Source organism: Gracilinanus agilis, chromosome 1, assembly GCF_016433145.1.
Source record: "Gracilinanus agilis isolate LMUSP501 chromosome 1, AgileGrace, whole genome shotgun sequence".
NCBI classification, from domain to species: domain Eukaryota; kingdom Metazoa; phylum Chordata; class Mammalia; order Didelphimorphia; family Didelphidae; genus Gracilinanus; species Gracilinanus agilis.
This window is the reverse complement of record NC_058130.1, coordinates 8,513,975-8,534,954: the sequence shown is the minus strand read 5'-3', so window position 1 is coordinate 8,534,954 and position 20,980 is coordinate 8,513,975. Positions and strand designations below refer to the sequence as shown.

The 20,980-nt window shown below is 50.5% G+C and overlaps 1 protein-coding gene across 1 annotated transcript in view; it reads right to left on the bottom strand.

Annotated features, from left to right (window-relative positions):
• The window catches only part of VPS41 (VPS41 subunit of HOPS complex), a 164,958-nt gene that overhangs the window by 29,298 nt on the left and 114,680 nt on the right, over positions 1-20,980 (bottom strand). Inside the window, exons 11-21 of the mRNA XM_044675398.1 lie at positions 18,907-19,036; positions 17,345-17,460; positions 16,016-16,072; positions 14,211-14,272; positions 12,901-12,982; positions 6,875-6,967; positions 4,499-4,626; positions 3,591-3,735; positions 2,968-3,009; positions 2,801-2,851; positions 446-583 (exon numbers count right to left, since the gene is read on the bottom strand). Of these exons, the coding sequence (XP_044531333.1) occupies positions 446-583; positions 2,801-2,851; positions 2,968-3,009; positions 3,591-3,735; positions 4,499-4,626; positions 6,875-6,967; positions 12,901-12,982; positions 14,211-14,272; positions 16,016-16,072; positions 17,345-17,460; positions 18,907-19,036 (1,044 nt within the window). The remainder of the gene's footprint in view (positions 1-445; positions 584-2,800; positions 2,852-2,967; positions 3,010-3,590; positions 3,736-4,498; positions 4,627-6,874; positions 6,968-12,900; positions 12,983-14,210; positions 14,273-16,015; positions 16,073-17,344; positions 17,461-18,906; positions 19,037-20,980) is intronic.

The window sequence follows — 20,980 nt, the reverse complement described above, 5'->3', positions numbered from 1 at the left end:
GGAGGGAGGGAAGGAGGGAGGGAGAGGCCTAGTATGACAGTACTCAGCCAGCTCAGAGGAGAACTCCAACAGACAAAAGTCCTGAATAGCCAGAGACAGAAGCATCAACCCAGGGGAAAAGGCAGTGCCAGGCAGGGTGGAGTGTTCAATGATCTGGACCCGGGGCACAGGACAGGGAAGAAGGAAGATAGGCAGGGAGGCAGGGAGGGAAGGACAGAGGAAGGAAGGACTTTCCAAAAGGCTGTTTCTGGCTGAGCAAACAATGCTGCACTCCAGCCTCCTGACTTGGGATTCTGATTTGGAGCCTGACTCAGTTTCCTCATTGCTAGGTCCGTTTCTCCCCAGGTCTTCATCTCAGGCCCCTAGACGCTCTCGGCTCCCTCAGCTTGAGGCCGTGGCCCCGAGTCCCATGTTAGCCCACTCCCTTCAGGGGCTCAGGGCTCACCTTCTCCAGGGGGCAGTGGGTGCTGTCTCGGAGAAACGGGAGCAGGTTGGGGCGATCGTACTCGGCATACAGGCTGATCTGCTTCTCATGGAAGCGCTGGCCCTTGTGATGATCTCTTTTGAAAAGTTTGTGCAAATACTGAAAGGAACAGGAGAGTTATCAGGATTAAAGGAAGGAAATGGGGAATCCAGGCATCTCTGGTTCTCCCACTGCCCAAGGAGTTCTATTACAAATTCAGTCAGAGAAAATGAGTTTCCCAAGAAGGAAACTATAAGTAAATTAGGTGAGCACAGACTAGTATACCTATCAGATCTCTGGGAAAGGAAAGATTTTAAAACCAAGCAAGAGTTAGAAAAAATTACAAAATGTAAAATAAATAATTTTGACTACATTAAACTAAAAAGTTTTTGTACAGACAAAACTAAGGCTACCAAAATTAAAAGGGAAACAACAAAATGGGAAAAAATCTTTATAAGAAAAAATTCTAACAGAGGTTGAATTACTCAAATATACAAGGAGCTAAATCAATTGTATAAAAAAAAAATCAAGCCATTCCCCAATTGATAAATGGGCAAGAGACATGAATAAGCAATTCTCAGATAAATCAAAACTATCAATAAGCACATGAGAAACTATTCTAAATCTGTAATAATTAGAGAAATGCAAATCAAAACAACTCTGAGGTACCACCTCACACCTAGCAGATTGGCTAAAATGACAGCAGGGGAGAAATGAATTTTGGAGGGGATGTAGCAAAATTGGGACATTAATGCATTACTGGTGGAATTGTGAACTGATCCAACCATTCTGGATGGCAATTTGGAACTATGCCCAAAGGGCTTTAAAAGACTTTCTGCCTTTTGATCCAGCCATAGCACTGCTTGGATTATACTCCAAAGAGATAATAAGGAAAAAGACTTATACAAAAATATTTATAGCCACGCTCTTTATGGTGGCAAAAAATTGGAAAATGAGAGAATGCCCTTCAATTGGGAAATGGCTGAACAAATTGTGATATCTGTTGGGGTTGGAATACTATTGTGCTAAAAGGAATGATGAACTGGAGGAATTCTACGTGAACTGGAAAGACCTCCAGGAACTGATGCAGAGTGAAAGGAGCAGAACCAGAACATTGTACACAGAGACGGATACATTGTAGCACAATCGAATGTAACTGACTTTGCTAATAGAAGCAATGCAATGACCCAGAGCAAGGCTGAGGGACTTGGGAGAAAGAAAACTAGACACATTCAGAGGAAGAACTGTGGGAGGAGAAATAGAAGAAAAACAACTGCTTGAACACATGGGCCGATGGGGATATTATTGGGGATGTAGACACTAAACGATAACTCTAGTCCAACTATCAATAATATGGAATTAGGTCTTAATCAATGATACATGTAAAACCCAGTGGAACTGTGCGTCAGCTAAGGGGGGTTAGTAGGGAGTTTGGGGGAGAGGGAAAGAACATAAAATGAGAAAATATTCAAAATAAAGATCAAATAAATAAATAAAATAAAAGGCATGAAAAGGAAAAAGAAAAAATGGGTGTCCCAAGGGGCTAGCCTGGTCACAGAGAGCAATGAGAAGGTTTTTCATTCAGAGTGGGAAGTTTGAGTGCTGAACTTGGGCTCAGAAATTCTGGGTTCAAATCCTGCTTCCAACCCTTAATAGCGGGGTGGCCCTGGGTGAGTCATTACACTTGGCCAAAAATCTGTTTCTTCCTCTGAAAAGTGAGGGGGCTGCACTAGCTGGCCCCAGCCTTCCCTTCTGGCCTCTGACCTGTGACTAGACTAGACTCTGATCTGTGAGCTTTGTTCTCTCACTGTCCTTTGTGCCATGGGAGAGGCCCCCCACTCAGTTCTGTCCCCATGGAAGGCTTTAGACAGCTGGGGAGAAGGTCTGGAAAGCACTGCCTGGGATGCTTCTCCCTAGTCCAGGTTGGTGGTGGAGATGCTCTGGGGGGGCTCCCCTGGGCTGGGGGTAGCATTTGCTTTGTTAGCAGGCGGTGGCCCTGGGCAAACCTCTGTGACAGGCTCTCCTCCAGGCTTGCCACCCTTTTCCTGCCTCCCAACAAAATCTGGCCCAAGAGCAGGTCACTGGACTCTGCTAAAAGGCCAGGAGCCAGCAGGACCCCGATTTCCAGCGGTTGGGATGGTCCCATTGCCTGAATGCAGGAAGGCTGGAGAGAAACTGCTCTGAGCACCCCCAGGAGACGCTGGCACCCCCCTGCTCGAAGGCCGTCCCCCGTCAGCGGGAGTCAGAATGGTCAGGAAGTCGGTGCTAAGGGTCAAGTCATCGGCTAGAGAACAAGTGCCACACAGTGGGGGAGGGAAGCGCGGGGAGGGGGCTCACCACATGCTGCAGCTCAGGCCTGTCTTCCAGTTCTTCCACGACTTTTTTTATCTGAAGAAAAACAAGGACACGGACGTAAGAACACGAGCAGTGACGGGCGGGTGTGCGTGAAGGGCTGCGAGTGCCCCCCCCGGCTCCGGGGCGCCCAACAGGCAAATGACACTCACGGAAATCTTGTCTTCGTTGTCCAGAAGCATGTCCACGGCTTTCTGAAACAGAGAGACGCGTCAGCGGGCAGCCCGGAGGAAAGGTTCCCCCCGAGTCTGCCGGAAAAGGAAGACGACCAAAAAAGGCTCCGGTGGGTCTGAGAGGCGCCAGGCGGGTCCGAGAGGCGCCAGGCGGGTCTCCGCTCGCCTCGCCTGGCCGGGACTCTGACTGCTCCCTGATCATCGAGGCATCACCGGCACCTCCTAGCCAGGCCTGTGCCAAGCCCTTCACGGGCACCATCTCCGCTGAGCCCCCCAGTAACACTGGCAGGCCGTGGCTACTATTATCACCCCCATTTTGTGGTTGAGGAAACTGAGGCAGAGGGGGGTGAAGCTCATAGCTCGGGGTCACGTAGTTAGAAAGGGGCTGAGGCAGAATTTCCACTCGGGCCCCAGACTCTCCTCGCTGCCCAGGCATGGGCAGGGGCTGAGAGGAGGGGACCGAAGGGGGTCTCCCTCCACTCACTTCCTCTAAATAGCAGGGCAGCCTCCTCTGGAGAAGAGAGCCCCGACAAGGTGAGGTGCCCCCACATAAAACGGGGCGACCTCTGGGGGAAGGGGTGCGCCTCAGGGTGCCGGCGTACCTCGGAATCGAAGTCCATGAGCAGCACAATCTTATCCTGGATGGCGCTGAAGAGATCGTGCTTGTGGATGAGCTGGAAGACGTCCTTGTGGCGCAGCGTCAGGTAGATCTGCAGCGCCTGGCCGTAGCTCTTGTCGTACGTGTACCTGAGGAGGGAAGGCCGGGCGGCCGCTCAGCCCCAGCCAGGAGGGGGCAGGCCCGGAGAGGGGGTTCCCCTGGCCGTGGAGGGGGACAGACCCGAGGCAGGGGCAGAAGGGGCCTGGGGAGACGCTAACAAGTGCAGCTGTGGGGAGCTGGAGACCCCCATGTCTGGGCACCCTCCCCTCGGACAAGCCCGAGAAGCAGCTGGGGACGTGGGGGATGTGGGGGATGTGGGGGACATGGGCTCCTCTGCAAGAGATGAAGAGGAGACCGGCAAGATGGGGGTTACCCGGCTTTGGGGGGGTAACCTGGTTTTGGGGGCATCCCAAGTTCTACTTTCAAATAAGGGGACCCCCCGAGGCACCCGGCGCTGCTCAGAAGCCGCCTGGCAGCAGGACACAGAACGAAGAGGGAGGAGAGAACTGGCCGGTGGTCAGGACCGCCGGCCTTGGACCTGACATCTACACTGGTAAAATGAGGCTGGCCTAAGTGGCCTCTGCGCTGACCAAAGACGGGGCCTTCACAAACCCCGTGTGAACACTTTCGGGGAGCCCCAAGCCGAGCACGACGGCTCTGTGAGGCACTGCCTGGGGCGCCGTTTTCCTCCAGCAAACCGAGGCTGGTCTGCAGAGGACTAAAAACGGGCAGAGAAAACGGGAGGCGGCCGGAATCGATCCACGTCCGTGAGAGACGGCAAGGAGAGAAACACGCAGTGATCTGCTGGGGGAGGAGGAGGAGGGACGGAAGGGCGGCGCGGGCGACGCTCACAGCTCGGCCAGTGTCCGGAGCAACGTCGTGTTGTGGGGGTCCTTCTTGAGGTGGTCCCGGACAGCCTGGACGATGACCGAGTTGTTGTAGAGGTCCCCGGGCCACTCTCGGATCAGCGTCGCAAAGCCCTATGAGAGAAGAAGGGAGGCTCGGGGAGGCTCCTAACCAGCCTTTGCTGGCAGCTTGACCCCAGGTCCGGGCGCTGGCAGGGCCGCACGTGGCATCTGGACTGTCCCTGAGGGCCACACCGGGCATTGTCCCTGCTGGGGCCACCTCCAGAGGCTCAGAGGAGGGCCGGGAGGGGCCTGCTTTTTCCCTGGGCCAAGCAAAGCCCACCCGGCTGGAATCTGTAACGCCTCCGCCGTGCCTCGGGGCTGGGCCAGGGCGAGAAGGACCCTGTCTGGGAAAGGACCTGTGGGGGGCTCCGGGAGCAGCCGCAGACAACACCAAGGCTGTGATGCCCCGACGGGGGTCAGCCCTGGACTGACCGGTGTCTGGTGGCCCCTCCAGCACTCTCAGCCCCAGGGCACAGAGGACAGACAGGGTGGACAGAAGTCACCAGGGCAGCCTCAGCTTTTCCGGCAGAAAGCTGGGCCCAGACGAGGCCATGTTTTATGGACACAGAAATTGTAAGGTGGAGGGTCTGGGGAGGCTTCCAAAAGGGGCAGTGAAGGAGGCAGGAAGGGCAGGGCGCCAGTGGACACGGCCCGTCCTTGGACGAGGGGCCCGAGAAGAGCCCGGCCGGCCCCGGGTGCAGTGGCCCTCGTCGCCTCACCCCCGGACTAAGGTGATGGACTGCTGGGGGGTCTCCGGCCACAGCTCTCTCCCCACTCCAGCCCATACTCCACTCAGCAGGCCCAGGTGCAGGCACGTCACCTCCAGAGGCTCCCTGGACTCCCTTCAGGCTCCAATACAAAACCCACCCCCTGGCCTTCAGGGCCTCCCTGGCCCTTGGCTTCAGGCTCATCCCTGACCACTGAGCTTCACAATGGCCACACAAAATGCTCCCGCCAGAGCTAAAGGGGTCAGTTCTGAACGCTGGCTTGGCTTTCCCCAGGAGCCTCCCAGCACCCTCCTGCCCTCGGAGGCTCCACAAGCCCCTCAGCAGGGAAACAGGCCACGGAGCGGTCTGGAGCCTCTGGGGACGGCACGAAGGCGGCCGGGCCTCTCGGAGGGCCGCCACCGTCCGCAGTGAGCCTCGCTTAGCTCTCCTGACCTCACACCCGCCATTCTGTGTCCAGAAGGGGACAGCAGCCGGCACCGGCCGGATTTCCTGCCCGACATTGGAGTTCATGCTTTGTCCTCCCTGCCCAGTGTCTGGACCGGACGGCCCTGGACTCTTCCCTCCAAATGGGATCTCTTCCTCTAGGAATGTGGATCCGGCTTGTGTAAACAGAATTAGCTCAAGCCCATTCATAGTTAAAACTCTCGCCACCAGAGATAATGTCATCCCCACCTTCCTGAGTGGGGAGGAGTTGAGTGACCCCCACGTGACAATAAGTAACAAGTCAAGAACAAGGGCCTGCCCTTTGGGCAGTCCAAATCAGTGTAGAGGCTGCCATTTGTCCATTTGAATTAGAGGTGGACCCACGGGAAGTGACACTATCTCTTTAAGTAAGTTGGTTACTTCCTGTGGAGGCAGTTCCCGCTCTGAACTTGGTGCTGAAGGATCTGGGGGAGACCTCAGGCAGCTTCCACTCTGAATGGTCCTGTGGGTCAAGGCTGACTTCCTTGGCCTACCTGGGCGTTTCCAGACTCTCTACCTTAAGTAGGCCTTTACCTCTCTGATTGCTAAGGCCTTGCGGGGTGTAGCCTATTTAATTAATCTTTTAATTCTCATTCGGTCCGGACCTCCGCTGGTCCACATCAGAGTTTCTCTCTCTTCTTACCTTCAACCTTCCTAATTGTAAATAAACTACCATAAAACCCATCCTGACTTGCGTCTATTTTAATTATGGAATCAATCTAGATCTGATTGATTCCTGGCGACCACACCTTAAATATATATCTAATTAATATCTCATTTTTCCTTATTACATTCTCCACGGGCTGCAGTACAGCTCAGGTGAGCAGGAGCTCCCCAGAGGCCCGCGCCATCCCTGCTCCACCCTGCAGTTCTGCCTCCTAAGTCGGGGACGGCCCCAAGGGCTGGCCTTAACCTGGCTGCCTGGGGAGCCTTCGAAGAGGAGGAAAGTCCGGCTGAGCCAGGAAGCCCTGAGCTCTCCAGGACGTGGCGGAGCTTCTCAGTTCGGCTCGGGCTCGCCCCCGGGCTGCAGACGCAGAGACAACCGAGACACAAAGGAGGGGGCAGCATCGTTCCCTGGACACTCGGACCTTCCGTTTTAGAAGGGAAACTAGGAAGCGGGAGTCGGGTACCTCGTAGTCACTCTCCAAAAACTCGTGGAGGATCATTTCATAGATGAGAGGCTTCAGGACGGGATCCCCCCTCGGCAAATACGGGCTGATCGCCTGGAGGATGCAAGAGAAAGGAAACGGCTCAGAGCAGGCGCCTCACACAGCCTACTTTTACCTTCTTGGCTGGGGAAGCCTCGGCAGCGAGCACGGAGAAGGGCCGCCGAGTCCTCCTGAGGAGTTTCCACAGACGTCCCTGGCTGGACCATCTGTGGCGGACACCGGGCCAACGGCATTGCCTGGGAAGAGATGGGGGACCCCTCCAGAGCCCAGCCTCCCTGCTGCCCCAGGAAACCGTGTGGACGACGTATAATTCTTAGAAGGAAATGTATGTTTTATAATCTATAATGCAAAGTTTAAATTCTTTTGAGGGTAATTTCAGGATAAGGATTTTGCCGTCTCCCCAGAATCCAGACAACGAACCTGTTTGGTGAAGGCACCATGAAGATGCCTGAAGAGCCTTCACTGGACCATGAAGATCAAAACTGAACTTTGGGGTGCAGTTGATTAACTGTGAGGAGTTGAATAAGCTGAATGCATGTGTTTTGAATGTACACTTTTATGCCAATAGGGGACTGCCCCAAATTGGCTTTTTGTCAATGTGGCTAGTTTTATCCTTTTCTTTTATCCCCAAATTCCTGCAATTTAGAAGTAGACTATGTTTACAGATCCACCAAAAAAAAAAAAAAAAAAAAAAAAGGACCAATCTTTTTTTTTTGCCGGATCTCAGGGGGAAAAGTGTTATTTGGAATTTTGGGGGTCCCATTTAAAAGTATTTTACAAACTTCCTGTGGACATGTGGGGGACTTTGAAACTACATTTTCCGTGATCCAACGGGTTCCCGCTTTGAACTTGGTGCCGAAGGATCTTGGCTGAGACCTCATGCAGCTTCCCCTTGGAATTGTCACGTGGGTAATTTAGGCTAACTTCCTTGGGCCTACCTTGGCATTCTTCCAAGACTCTACCTTAAGTAGGCTCTAGCCTACCTGATGGCCAGGCCTTGTGGCTTGTAGCCTCATTTATTTAGCCTTTTAACCTTCTCTCTCCGTCCAGGCCTCTGCAGGCCTGGACTAGCCTCTCCCTCTCTCTATTTCCCTATCTTCTACCTTCCTAATCATAAATAAACTACCTTAAACCCGATCCTGACTTGGGTCTATTTTAATTACGGAATCAAACTGAATTATTGATTCCTGGAGACCACACCTTAAAATATATATCTATAGAATATCTAATTTTTCCCATTATTACAACGACGACCATCTCTTGTCATGATGATGACCCGGTTAGGGGGAATCTTCGGTCTTGCGGTTATGAGGCGGGCACTGAAGAAGGCCAAGAAGTTGGGTCCGGCTGGGGCAGGCTAGAGGCACTCGGGCGCTTCCGCACGATTCTAAGATGCTTTTGTCACAAACATCCTTTTGGCCCATATTTCCCTTGTGAGGCCGCACAGTTGCCAAAGCCCCCTGGTCAGGGCTGACCCAAAGGGCAATGGAGACCCCTGGCGGACGGGGGCCGGCTCAGGGCAGGAGCAGCGCCTCCGAGTTCTTCCTCGGGCACTTACTAGCCGTGAGATCTCTATGCTTTTTCCAGATCCATGGAATGGGGCCAGCAGCAAGATGAGCGTCCGACGTCAGACTTGTTGGGAGGAAAAGTGCTTTGTCCAGAAGGGGCAAGAGAGACAGGAAACAAGGGAAAGAGGCGGATGGCTGGGATGCTGCTCTGGCCCGTGCCAAATGGAGAAATGCCATCCTGGGGGCACAGAGGAGGCGTCCAGGCGGTGGGGGTACGTCCAGTGGAGGGTGCCGGGTGGACGTGGCCAAGAACTGCTGAGGATGGGCTGGAACTCAGGCCACCAGGGGACTCCCACATGGGCGTGACCCCCATTCACTGCTCTCTTGGGGGTGTTAAAGTGTGCCGCTCACCCAGAGATGGTGTGCAAATAGGTGAGTCCTTCAGGGCGGACCTTTGGGCGAGGCGCACGTGTGCACTGAGTCTGGCTGGCCTCTGTCGCACACGGCTGCTGCCAGGCCAGAAACAGAAACGTTTTCACCTTGGACAACGCGCCAGGCCTTGGGTTGGCCGGACAGCTACCGAGAAGCCTGCGATCCCAGAAGAATCAGTTGTAGCGAGCTGGATGGCGAGAGAAAATGATTGGTGCCAGTGGCCCAAGGGATTCCCTTCTCTAGGCCGTCTACAGTCTTTATCCTCTTTGTTCTATGAGAATTCCTCCCTAACTTCCAAAGTCAGAATTCCTGGGACTCAAAGGAGGGGGTGCAAGTCATCAGCAGCCAATTATTCACCGAACCACGTACATGAATGGTGGTGAAAAAGGTCATTAAGGATGCCTGAGAGTGGGGATGGAGGGGGCCGGTCCCAGAGGGAGGGAACACACGGACGCCACCTCCGTAGGAAAAGCCAGAGCAAAGTCTGGGGCGCACGGGCAAATGCTCGGCACGTGTCCTATGGAAGGACACGTGCAGGCATCCCACACAACGAGAGGGCCTCACACAGGGAGGGACAGGCTGGCACTCACAGCATCCCAGATCCGCCAGAACATCAAGTAGGAAACCACGTGGTTGTGTGCGGATTCCAGGGGCCAAAAGAAGGAAACCCAGAAATCCTAAGGCTCATCCTGCAAAGCTGGGGCTCTCTCCTTCACACTCTCCATAATGTGTCTTGGTGAGGATGGAGACAAACCAGCAAAGTATCCAACCTGCTGGCTGGAACCAAGTAATCTAAATCCTCTCACTGTGTGGCCACCTACAAAGACGGCATTTGAAAAAGAGTAACTGTGAAGAGGGCCATCAGCAAATCTGAAAATAGTCTGTATTTTACAGTCTGCTGAATGGCACACGCAGAAACAATACAAACCATCTCTTCAACTCAAATATCAAGAAAGAACTGTCCCTCCCTCATTAATAAGTACTTCCCAATTTCATGGGAAAATGTACCCAGAACCAAAATGAGGACTCATCCGCAGAGCACGTTAGATGACTCAAAGGCACCAGACCAGGAAAAACTCTGATAAAAGCCAGCATCTATTCCCACTAGCACGAGCCTCGAGAAAGCCATTTCTAAAACCTGTTAGATGGCCTTCAACCCTGAGGAAAAGCAACTTGGCAGATTATTCAGGAAAGATCTTCATATGCCCTTAGAGGATTACTGGGTTTAAATAGACAGAAAGCAACTTCGGGGGGTAGGGCATGGGGAGGGGAAAGGAGGAAGGAGAGAGGAAGAAAGAAAGCATGAGAGAAAGAAGAGAGGAAAGAAAGAGAGAGAGATAGAGAGATAGAGACAGAGACAGAGACAGAGACAGAGAGATGGAGAGACAGAGAGAGAGAGAGAGAGAGAGAAAGGGAGGGAGGAGGGAAGGAGAAAAGGGAGGGAGTCTAAGGAAAAGGAAAGAAAGGCTGATGGTTAGCAAAGGACTTTGCCAAGAGTTATCCCAATGTATCCAAGGATTGAAAGACTCAGAGCAACAGTATGTGGCTCCTTTGTTACTAATGAAATCGCACTGGAAGCACTCAGTCTTCCCCTTTTCCTGTCCTTCCCAAAGAGAAGGCCCATATTCCAGTGATGAGCTCACTGCGGAGAGCACAGCTTCTCTCAACAGATGCTCTGTCTCCCCTGCACCTTGTGCAGCCTTCATCCCCTTCTTCCAAAAGGTCCTCTACAATGGACAGATTCACTGGAAGTGGCAGACAGTTTCTTAGGCCCTCGGGCAGAGCCTGGTTCCCAGTAAAGCTCTCGGTTGCCCCCCTGTTTCCTGCTTTCCCCTCTATCTATCGAAGGCACTTCTTTTCCTCCTTTGTCTGCCTTATGTCACTTTTTGCACAGAAGATCTTCACTGGCATTCGGCTTCCTTATATGGAGCCCAAGTCTGTCCTTCCCTGCTCCCAGCCCTGCCCTCACGGCACCCAGAACAAGTCTTCCTCATCTCAAGCAGAACCTCGGGGACTTGAAGACAGCCATCGTTTCCCTGTTATGCTCTGGATTAGGCTATTCTGGACCAAACCTAACTCCCTTGGCACATCCTCATGTGGCACAATGGCCACCCTGTACCCACACTTGGTCCTCCCTGATCTTCCTGCCCTGGTGACTCAGTCTGACTAAGTGATCCACAAATACTGACTATCACCCGTGCCGTGGGCCACGGGCACTGAGGATCCTGAGACGAAGCCCAATGGTTCCAATGTGGTCCAAACAGAGCTTACAAATCTCCAGTCCCTGACAACATGCTCTAGAAGTACACTAGGAACCCAAGTCCAACAGTTCATTCTAGAACCCACGGATGAAATGCTCCTCCATGTTCTGGAGGACTAGGCCAGTCGGGTCAACCTCCCTGATTCTTCTTCGTGATCTTTCAATGAAGCGGTCCTTGATGCCTGCCTGATCGCTCAGGACCCAGGGCTGCAGTCTGGAGGTGCCTTGGCTTATCAAGGGCAGAGAGATGCTCTCTCACCCTCTCCCCAGGGATCTTGGAACAAACTGCCTCTTGGCCAGGTTTACTCATCCTTTTTCTTGCAAAGATCATCCTCTTCGGGGGAGAAAACAAAAGTGAAATAAGTAATTAGATCCGCCTTGTTTCCATCATCTCTTCCTACTTCCTCATCTACTTGCAGCTGTGTCTTCATTGTTTCAGGCACTTTTTCCCCAACACAGCCACAAAGGGCCTTCCTGTTGTCCTCACGAGCCCTTGCTGGCAGCAGCTCATTCCCATCTTGATGGTTTCTGACACTCCTCAGACAGAACAAGGCGATACTCTGATATTCATCCCCTGCTGCTGGCCCTCATGTGGTTGGGGAGCTCCTGATGCAGTAACACCAATTTCTGTGGGAAATCACCTCTTTTCTCAGGTGTGGCAGTGTTCCTCTGGCTCCAGAATCCCATTCCTGAGACACTTCCTTCTCTGTTGAACTGACTAGACATGGTTAGGCCATGGGGTCTTACTCCATCGGAGACCACCTCTGACTCTCTGATTTCATGAATCTGAAGATCCAGTGGACCTTCCTCCCAGCATTTCCACTGTTTCTCAGCAATCATCTTCCATTTCTGGTTGGATTCAAGTCCAGAGGGCTTGTTTTTCGGGTTTTTCCTCTACAAAAGGAGAGAGCCAAGAAGAGCCAAGAAGCTGAGGAGGGCCTTCAACAATCCAGCTTCCAGCCCAGCCTCAACAACAATCCTGCAGCAGGGCAAGGGCAGAGAGGTTCAGGCTCAGGTAGAAGATGCTTCTCTTGTATGCCTGGAGAGAGGAGAGTCAAACATCCCTGGTAACACACAGCCGGGCAGTTTGGCATGACTGCCGACTCACGACAGGCAGGACCACGGGCACTGATGGCAGGTACATCCCCTGGAGAGAAGCTTGGAAGGACAAGGACCCAGGCATCATCACTCTAGTCAGAGGAAAGGGCAGAAGTGTGAGAAAGTTGTGTTGGACAATTAGAGGGATGGCTTAAACGCAGTTTCTCTTCTCCAAGGCAGCCTCTATCAGAATGCAGTGCCACGGGGAGTCCATCCATGGCAAGGAGACAAAGCCAGAAAAGACACAAAGCAAACGCTGCCCCAGCCTCCTTCAAGTTGCTAAACAGATCCAGAGAACAAGACAGGGAGATCCACGTAGAGCAAAAAGCTTGAAGAACCCACCAAATTAGCCATAGCCTCTTAGTGGGGCCAGGATCCACGATTTCATTGGTCAGGAAACCGCCTTTACCAAGGCAGATCAGCTCTGGCTCTGAAACCTCTGGTCTGAGAGATCTGCCTGGACACCGAGGCGGGTAGCTCCTCTAGGTCACATGAAGAGTGTGTGTCAGAAACACCAGGTGTGTGGTGGAGAGGTGCCAGTCCCAGGGCTGGAGACTGAGCCTCGGGTTCTGTTTCTGATGTAGAAGATTCTAGTTTCTCATTCAGAGACTACAGGCTTAAAGAATTTCTCTAATTTTATATTAAAATGTAACATACGAGATAGAGAGGTAAAAATTAGTAGGACGTACCTTAAGCTGTCCAATTTCTTTAAATTTGTAAACTTCATATTCCCAGAGAGCTGCATTTTTCCCAAGAACTTTCTGACATTTGCTGAGAATGAAAAACACCATTCAGGGAGGGAAAAAAAAGAGTGAGAGAATATACACAGAATGCACGAGGGTACTTACCAGTTTAAAAAACAATTCTCATCATCCATTTACTTAAAAAAAAATTCCTCATCTATACAAGTAGCGGTTCTAAGGCAAAAGAGCAGTAAGGGATATGCAATATGGCTAATGACTTGCCTAGGGTCACACTGTTAGGAAGTGTCTGAGGCCAGATTTGAACCTAGTACCTCCTATCTTCAGGCCTTGCCTTCTATTCACTGAGGCCCTAGTTGCCCCTCACTTACTTTTAATGTTTTTTAGGTTCATAAATCTATATATGAACACAGATACATAAACATACATAAACTGTCTCTGTCAATGGTACTACTAATTCAATTTTTCTATGTTTGGGGAAAATGCAAAATGTGGTCCACTTTTCTGGTCCACTTGAAGGAATTCAATTAAGTAACTCCTGAACTATAGTTATTTATTTAAACCACCTTGGAGCCATTTGGAAAAAAAAAATTTTAAACCCTTAACTTCTGTGTATTGGCTCCTAGGCAGAAGAGTGGTGAGGGTGGGCAATGGGGGTCAAGGGACTTGCCCAGGGTCACCCAGCTGGGAAGTGTCTGAGGCCAGATTTGAACCTAGGACCTCCCGTCTCTAGGCCTGACTCTCAACCCCATTTGGAAATTATTACTGAACTGGCCTGAGAAAATCAGAACTCTATCACAGATATCTACAGAATGGAGACTTAGAAAAACTCAACTTGGGTTCAAGTCATTTCAGGGCTTCTAAAGTAGTTTCAAGGGCAGAGAGCTGAGAGTCAAGACCAACTGCTCTTCTCATAGCCTTTGCAACCCTTGTATTATCTCCCTAAGCTCAATAACCAGCCATCATGGAGGTGAGGCCTACAGCACCCAAGCTTCCTTGGGGCTTCCACTGTCCGTGGTCCTGACTGTTTTTGGCTACTATTTCACCAAATCATGGGGAGTTTCCCTCTAACTAGAATAATTCTTTGGTGAAGATGGAGCTACAGGCTGACCCAGGAACCTTCTTTTCTTTGCTCTTGTCCTTATTCGCCAAGTGGTTTCCTTCTCACACTTTTTGGAGCCTCTAAGAGATCAGATTAGATATCAGTGCATGCAAGAAATCTCTTCTATTCCATTCCTGTTCCTCCACCACAATGGTGGCTGTGCAAATAAACTCAAGGAGACAGAGAGCGTCGTTACCGGGCTGCCATGTCGTGCTCTCCTTTCTCCACCAGGTGACTTATGTAGGCCAGGCCTATGTCCTGATGAAAAGAAATGAAAAAATGTCATAAGCCCACATAACAGCTTCAAAGGAGGGACACATGTAGAGGTTATGGCACGTTACATTTTCTGGCCTTGTTTGCAGAGGCGTGGGATCACAGATTTAGAGCTAGACATCTATTCAACTTCCTCATATTTCAGATGAGGAAACTGAGGCCCAGATGACAAGTAGTCAGCCCAAGGTTCATCAGGGTTTGAGTCAGGATTTGAACCCAAGTCTTCCTGACTGCAGGCCCCCTGTTCTAACCCTAGCCATCTTGATGATTTCTGAAATCTCCGGACTATTTCCAAGATCAGCTCCTTTCTTGGGTATAGTGCACCCAAAGCACTCATAGTATTCTTCCCCTTGGCAAAAAAAACAAAAAAATCCCCCAAAACTAACCAAACAAACCACGAAAAAAGGCTTTTTTCCTTAACTCATGTCTTGCTTTCTGAGTTTGATTCACCCTGAAGTTGTGTTTGTTTTTCGGAATGAATGAATGTGAAGGACAAAAGGTGGTCATTCTCTCTCTCTACCTGGGAATGGCAGCTAACCTCTGAAGCTATGGTTTGCCCCTGGACAAACTGCTTTAAGTTCTGCACCTCGGCTTCCCGTCCAGAAAATGTGAGCCGACTCCTCCATCCCGGCTCTGGCTGGGAAATGAGATGCTTTGAACTGGGAAATGGGAGGGCTAACATCTGACGGGGAGGTCATCCGTATCCCATTACCATGGATTTGTTGCAATTCTTCATTCCCGTGGCCTGGCTGGGTGAGATCTGGGAATGGGTCCACTGCTCAGGAGAGCTACAAGTTACCTCCCTCGTCTGTGGAGGCCGGCCTTCAAATAGGGCTCCTGCCTCATTCTTTTTTCCTTTCTGAAAATAGGTGGTAAATGAAGAGGCGAAACCATCTAACTTCGAAGAGAGCGGAAGGAAGAAGTGAGTCCTGGCTCCTTCTCCCCCAGTATCTCCTCATCTGCTTGGTGCCTCTTATGGTTTCTAGAGCTTTATTGGCATATTTAAGGGGACAGGAGGAGGGAGAGAGGGAAATCCCTTATTGTCGGTGTCTAAGCTGAGCAATGAGGAGCAACAAGCTTTGTCCTCAGTTCCCTTCTCTGTCAAACCAAGACTTGCATGAGGTGATCCCCTCTCAGGTGCTCTTTAGCTCTGAGTCAATCCTGTCCCACTCTGCTCCCCCACCTTTAACCTTCACCAAGAATTTAGCAAAGGTGACCCGGACTTCAAACTCTACTTTACTTCCAAAATGTAAAACGATTTAAAAAAACTGATGTGAGGAGAGCATACGCCGTGAAGAACTCGGTGTCCTTCGGGCAACGTGGCTCTGCCATCTGTGGAGAGATGGAAACAGACCCATTCTCCAAAGGGCTTCGTTGGAGCAATCTCGCTGGAATGAATGGATTTTGCCCATCTTCTCCAGGTCCCCCCTCGTGCCCAGAAAGGGTTCCCCACAATCATCACTCAGAAGAGGCCTCTTGCTGCTCTCTCAAACAACCCCCCAGAGAGATCCTACCCTCCCTCGTTATTTTTGGCAGTCACCCATCAACAGGCATCTATTAGGCACCTCTGAGGTGCCAAGCACAGAAGCCGAGTCCCGATGAAATGAATTCTTGCGGCCCCACAGATGACCGACTTGCCTGAAGTCACTGTCATCTCCACAGTGTGCGGGGTCTCCCATAAACCCCGGAAAGCGAATGCTAGATTCCAAGAACAGTTTTCATACTCACCAGAATCTTGTGCCTTTTAATATTCCTTTGGCTAATTTCGGCAGCCAGCAGAGCTTCCTACATGCACAGGAGCAGACGGGGGGAGGAAAAAGAGAGGCCAAGTGAATTGCACTTCCTTTGCATGATACAGAAAGTTCTGAACCAAATAAATAAGGCATCTTCCCTTTGATTTCCTCAGATCTTGTTGGAAGACTTTGAATGTCATGGCTGAGCAAATATTTGTGAAATTAAATTGTGAAAGAAAAGCAGTCAGCTAAAAAGAAGCCTGCTTCTGTTTGCATCAGGGGTCACTGCACTGGGATCAAAATCCTGTCTATCTTACAAAATACTAGTTAATTTGAAAGCCTTCACTTGGTCTCCCACCCCCACCCCACGAACAGCCTGAAAATGGGCCCTTCACGGTTTCCTTCTATTTTGTCTTTCTGGCCAGGTGGGCTCACCCCACGCACACCCGCTATCTGCATTCGCCTCAGCTCCATCAGAAAAAGATGCCATCTCCCCCCAGGATCCTGGCATTTGGGAAATTTGGGCTTTGCCAATCAAAGGCACCTCTGAAATGGAATTGTTCCTTGACCACCAAAATGGGAAAAAGAAACACTGAGATCGACGGCAGGCTCTTGGACTGGGAGGTTTTTACTCCTGGGTGCAGCCTCATGGGAACTAAGCATGGATGACTCAAATAAGTTATTCCTTTTTTTTTTAAACATTAAGTGACCCATTCCGTAAACACCTTTGATTAATCCCCAGTGGATCACTTTAGGAGGTTAACAATATAAAAGTTGTTACGGAGCAATTTAAGTGAAGGAATAAGTGAACAACTTTTATTCTCCAATTTTTAAAATTCCCAGCCTCCCCTTCCAATCACATATTGGATTCCAAGCACGTGTATATATTTTGGCGTGTTATATGTATACACATACACACGTATCTCTATATATTTCCCTTCGAAGAAATTGATTATATTCCCTTTACTGTTATCAAAGTGGAGAAAAGCATCTTTACTTTTGTAAATGTAGAACCTCTCTTAACCCCTTAGCTTCATCTGAATTAAGCCTGTGCAAAGCGGTCAGCTATTATTCTCCTATTTTGTTCTGACAACGCTCTAGTGTGCTTTGAACTCATAACTGAATTTACATTTTGGGGATGTGGGTTTGCCTATCAGATAAGGGCAGGATTCATCACCGTCACTGCAGGGAGGGCCTGAAAGAAGGGCTTCTTGTGCTCAGTGAAGAACTCTGCTTTCCTTTTTATGGTCTAAGAGCTCATTTAATATTTCAATCCCAACAAAGCACGTTTTGGAAAAAGTAGCATAAGCTTTCCAGAAATTACTTCATATTTTTTCTTTTCAAGGAGCCAGTCGATGTGGTCATCTTGGTCCCGTTCCTTGGCCACAACAACATCCCTGGGACTGACGATATAAAAGAGCGATTCGCCTTCGGAATACTCTGCGGACAAGGAGAGGAAGCGAGAGAGCCATGAACGGGAGGGCTCTTTGTCTAAAGAATCAGGCAGAGAAGCAGGATTCCGCCCCAACGGCTTTCCCTCCTGAGATGGCTTTAGATGCTCCACGTCCCAATAAATTTAAATTCTGACTTCAACTGCAACACAGTATTCCAAATTCCCCATCCCTCCCTGCGAGTTCTGATTCATCTACCGTGTATAAACTTTATTTATGGCCATTTATAACACTGTTCTACTTTCACAGGACAATTACGCCGCATAGCCAGCAATAAACGTCCCTTCGCCATCAAGGTCAAGGCCATAGAAAGCTCCAGTGATAGATGCCACCCCCCGGGGGCACGATACATCACGCAGGCTGCCGTTTACCATGGGGCCTGTTGGGGCTGCATAGGGAATTCAATTATCAAACCCAAATTCTATGGGGTTGTAAGTAGGTGCCAAAGTTGGCTTTGAGCAAAACTGAACCGGGAGGCCTTGGGCTGACGAGCACATTTAGATTTTGATGAGGTGGGGAAAGGGCCTCCCTCCTGTTTTTCACTGGTCCTCTGGGCTTAAAGGGCCCTCTTCATCAGAATCTGCCCTGGAAACGCCCCAGGCCGGCAGCTAACACTCTTCTGCTGGGCCAGCCACCCAGATGTGGGCATTCTGTGCCTGTTTCAGGTGCCCAGAACTTAGCAGGGATTTCACCCGCTTTTTGGTAATCAACACAATGACCTCCCCCAGGCTGCTGTGACAGCCGTGATTCTCTGTCCCTGTTTAGAAACAAATATAAATTAGACACTTCAGTTTAGTTCTATTCGGGCCCTCTCTATGAAGCTCCTATTAGGGACAAATGCTTCAAAGGCAGAGAAGAGATAACAGAAGGTGGTTTCCTTGTGGATTACTCATAGGGGCTGCTCACCACGGGAAGCTTAATGGCTCCTTGGCGCTTCCCAAACATGGGGCCATTTTGGTCTAACAATCACGCTGGGCTAGACTGTCACTAAAGACTTCTTTCATTTTAGAGATCAGGGAACCGAGCCTCAAGAGATGTGGCTCATACCATCGGTCATAAACTGCTTAGTGGGCAGAACCAGAATTTGAACTCGGACCTTTGGACTCTTAGCCCAGGGCTCTTCCCACTGTGACCTATGACTGCTCTGAATGCCAGGGACGTGACCATATGGGTAGAAATGGCTGAGTAAAGTCCACACCAAATGGACGGTCTGGTACATGTGTCTGTGTGTGTCCACTTGGGTACAGATGTACACACACATTCACCCACATATCACATCCCCCCCCCACACACACACACACAAACATAAATCTGCACATTTCAATTTCTGGGGAAGAAGATTTTTACAAGGAGAAAGCCTGAAGGACAGGAGGGAGAAGAGGGAGAAGCGGCCACGGTGCCAGGAATCAGAAAGCCAGACTCCGTGGTTTCTCACCCAGGTGGTAGTCTCGACACTCATTCTCCTGAAAACCTCTCACTGTGAGGGCGTCCGAAGAGATCTCTTCACAGGTCTCGGGAAGGGGCTGAATAATGTCCAGTCTTGGCCGGGCACAGTATTCCCTCTCCTGGGAAAGAGGAGAGAAGAGGTGGCTCCTTTGGCACACAACTGTCAAGGGCTTGAACTGCTTCTTGGGCATCTTCCCTAGGACAGAGGCCCCAGGGCAGGCCAGAGGACTCCCTTCTCCCAACAAGGGCTTTTCCACACTTTCTGAGTCATTTTCAAATCAATGCTTGAGTGTAGAATGTGTTAGAAGAGAAAGAAGTTGGAATCTCACTGAGGGACTGTACCCTGCCCAGGCTGGCCCATGTGCTTCTCCATCTCCCACTGTTATGCCTTTGCCCTGGCTGGACCCCTCACCTGGAATAGGCTCCCCCTTCCTATCTCAGGCTCCTAAAATCTTTAGTTTCCTTCCAAAAACTCAGCTTAAGCACCCAACACCGAGGAAGGCTTTCTTGGACCTCTCAGGTCATTTCTGCTTTGGTCTCTCTATCCTAGAACAGGGAGAGTGCTTACTGACGGTTTCTGGATCGATCGGTTATCCAAAAACCTAAGAAAATGGTGAATAAACTTCTGTCATCTGAACCCGAGCCCCCACAAGAAGTGCAGCATCTTCTGGCCACTTGTGTGAAGAAGAGCTGAGGACAAAAAGCCAACAACCAGGTCCCAAAGCCCTCGAGAATCGGCTAGAGATGCACAAATGCACAAAAGAAAGAGCCTGAGCTGGTCCTTCCTTTTGGACACATTTCTAGCACGAGAGTCTTATTTGCTTCTACTTTGGGAACACGTTTCTTTAGTGGCTAAAAGAGAACAGAACGACCCACTCCCCTTCCTCTGCTGGCCCCCAAAGATACAATAACAACAATACCCCACCCTGCATCCAGCCCCCAAATGAGACACCCGTTGGGCTAATATTAAAAATGGCGTCCCGAGCCTTCTTTCCACTTTTAAACCTCTCTCTTTCCAACGTGTTGTTCCACAGGCCCAGTCAGGTGAGGTTGTTTCCCCCCTTCTAAGTCCCTTCCAATAATGCTTTTCATTAACAAAGGCTTCTGCTGTCCTTGTCAATTATTTATTAAGTTTTTCCTCTTTTCATTTGACCTCGTCGGTTTTTGCTTTCCTTTTATCGTCCTCTCCCCTCCGCCTGCATCCAAACAGCCCTGTGTTAATCCCCCTGGGAGCCACTGCTATTTTCCCCCTAAAATAAAATAATAAACTGATGTCCTGCAATAGGCCTAGACGCGAACCCTATCGATTTCTGTGGGCTGGAGTGCTCACTTAAGCCTACAGCATTCCATTGCCTAGCAACATGGGCATCCAGAGCTTCAGGTTACCATAGCAATGACTTCCTAATGCAAGAGCGCTGTCAGAGAAAGCTTCCCGAGTAGCCCCCTCTCGGAAAGTCAGGCTCCCTGGCTCTTTCAGCCCCTTTTAGCCCTCGTATTCAGAAATAGGCAAGCCACAGACAATGAGAATCTACTTCTATCAACGGCCGCCCAATCGACTGTCCTTCCCTTTAATCACAGAGGCCGAAATGAAGTCTTTTCCAATCAGTCCTTAGCTGTCTGTCCTCACCCAGTTCCTTTCTGATCTTCCTGCCCCCTCGTGCTCCTGGCACCTAGGCAGGGGCCCCGGAAGCCTGGGAAGGGTATTTCTGAGTGGCTCCTTAGACTAGCCTTCATGCCATAGCCAAACGGAAAGAGCTCTAGAACACGGGCTCTCTTCTTCCATCTCTATGCTTTCCCCTCAGCCCTGTGAGCATGGACAACTGATTAAAGAAAATGCGTGGCCCCAAAGAGCAGATGGGAGACCCTTCGCCATGCTCCCGCGCCTTTGCAGAGGTCAAAGTCCACAAGAGTGGAACGATGCATGAAACTAGATTTTTTTTTAGGTTGTTTTTTTGCTTAATTTTGCCCCATTGCCTCTTCCTTCCTTCCTTCCTTCCTTCCTTCCTTCCTTCCTTCCTTCCTTCCTTCCTTCCTTCCTTCCTTCCTTCCCTCCCTCCCTCCCT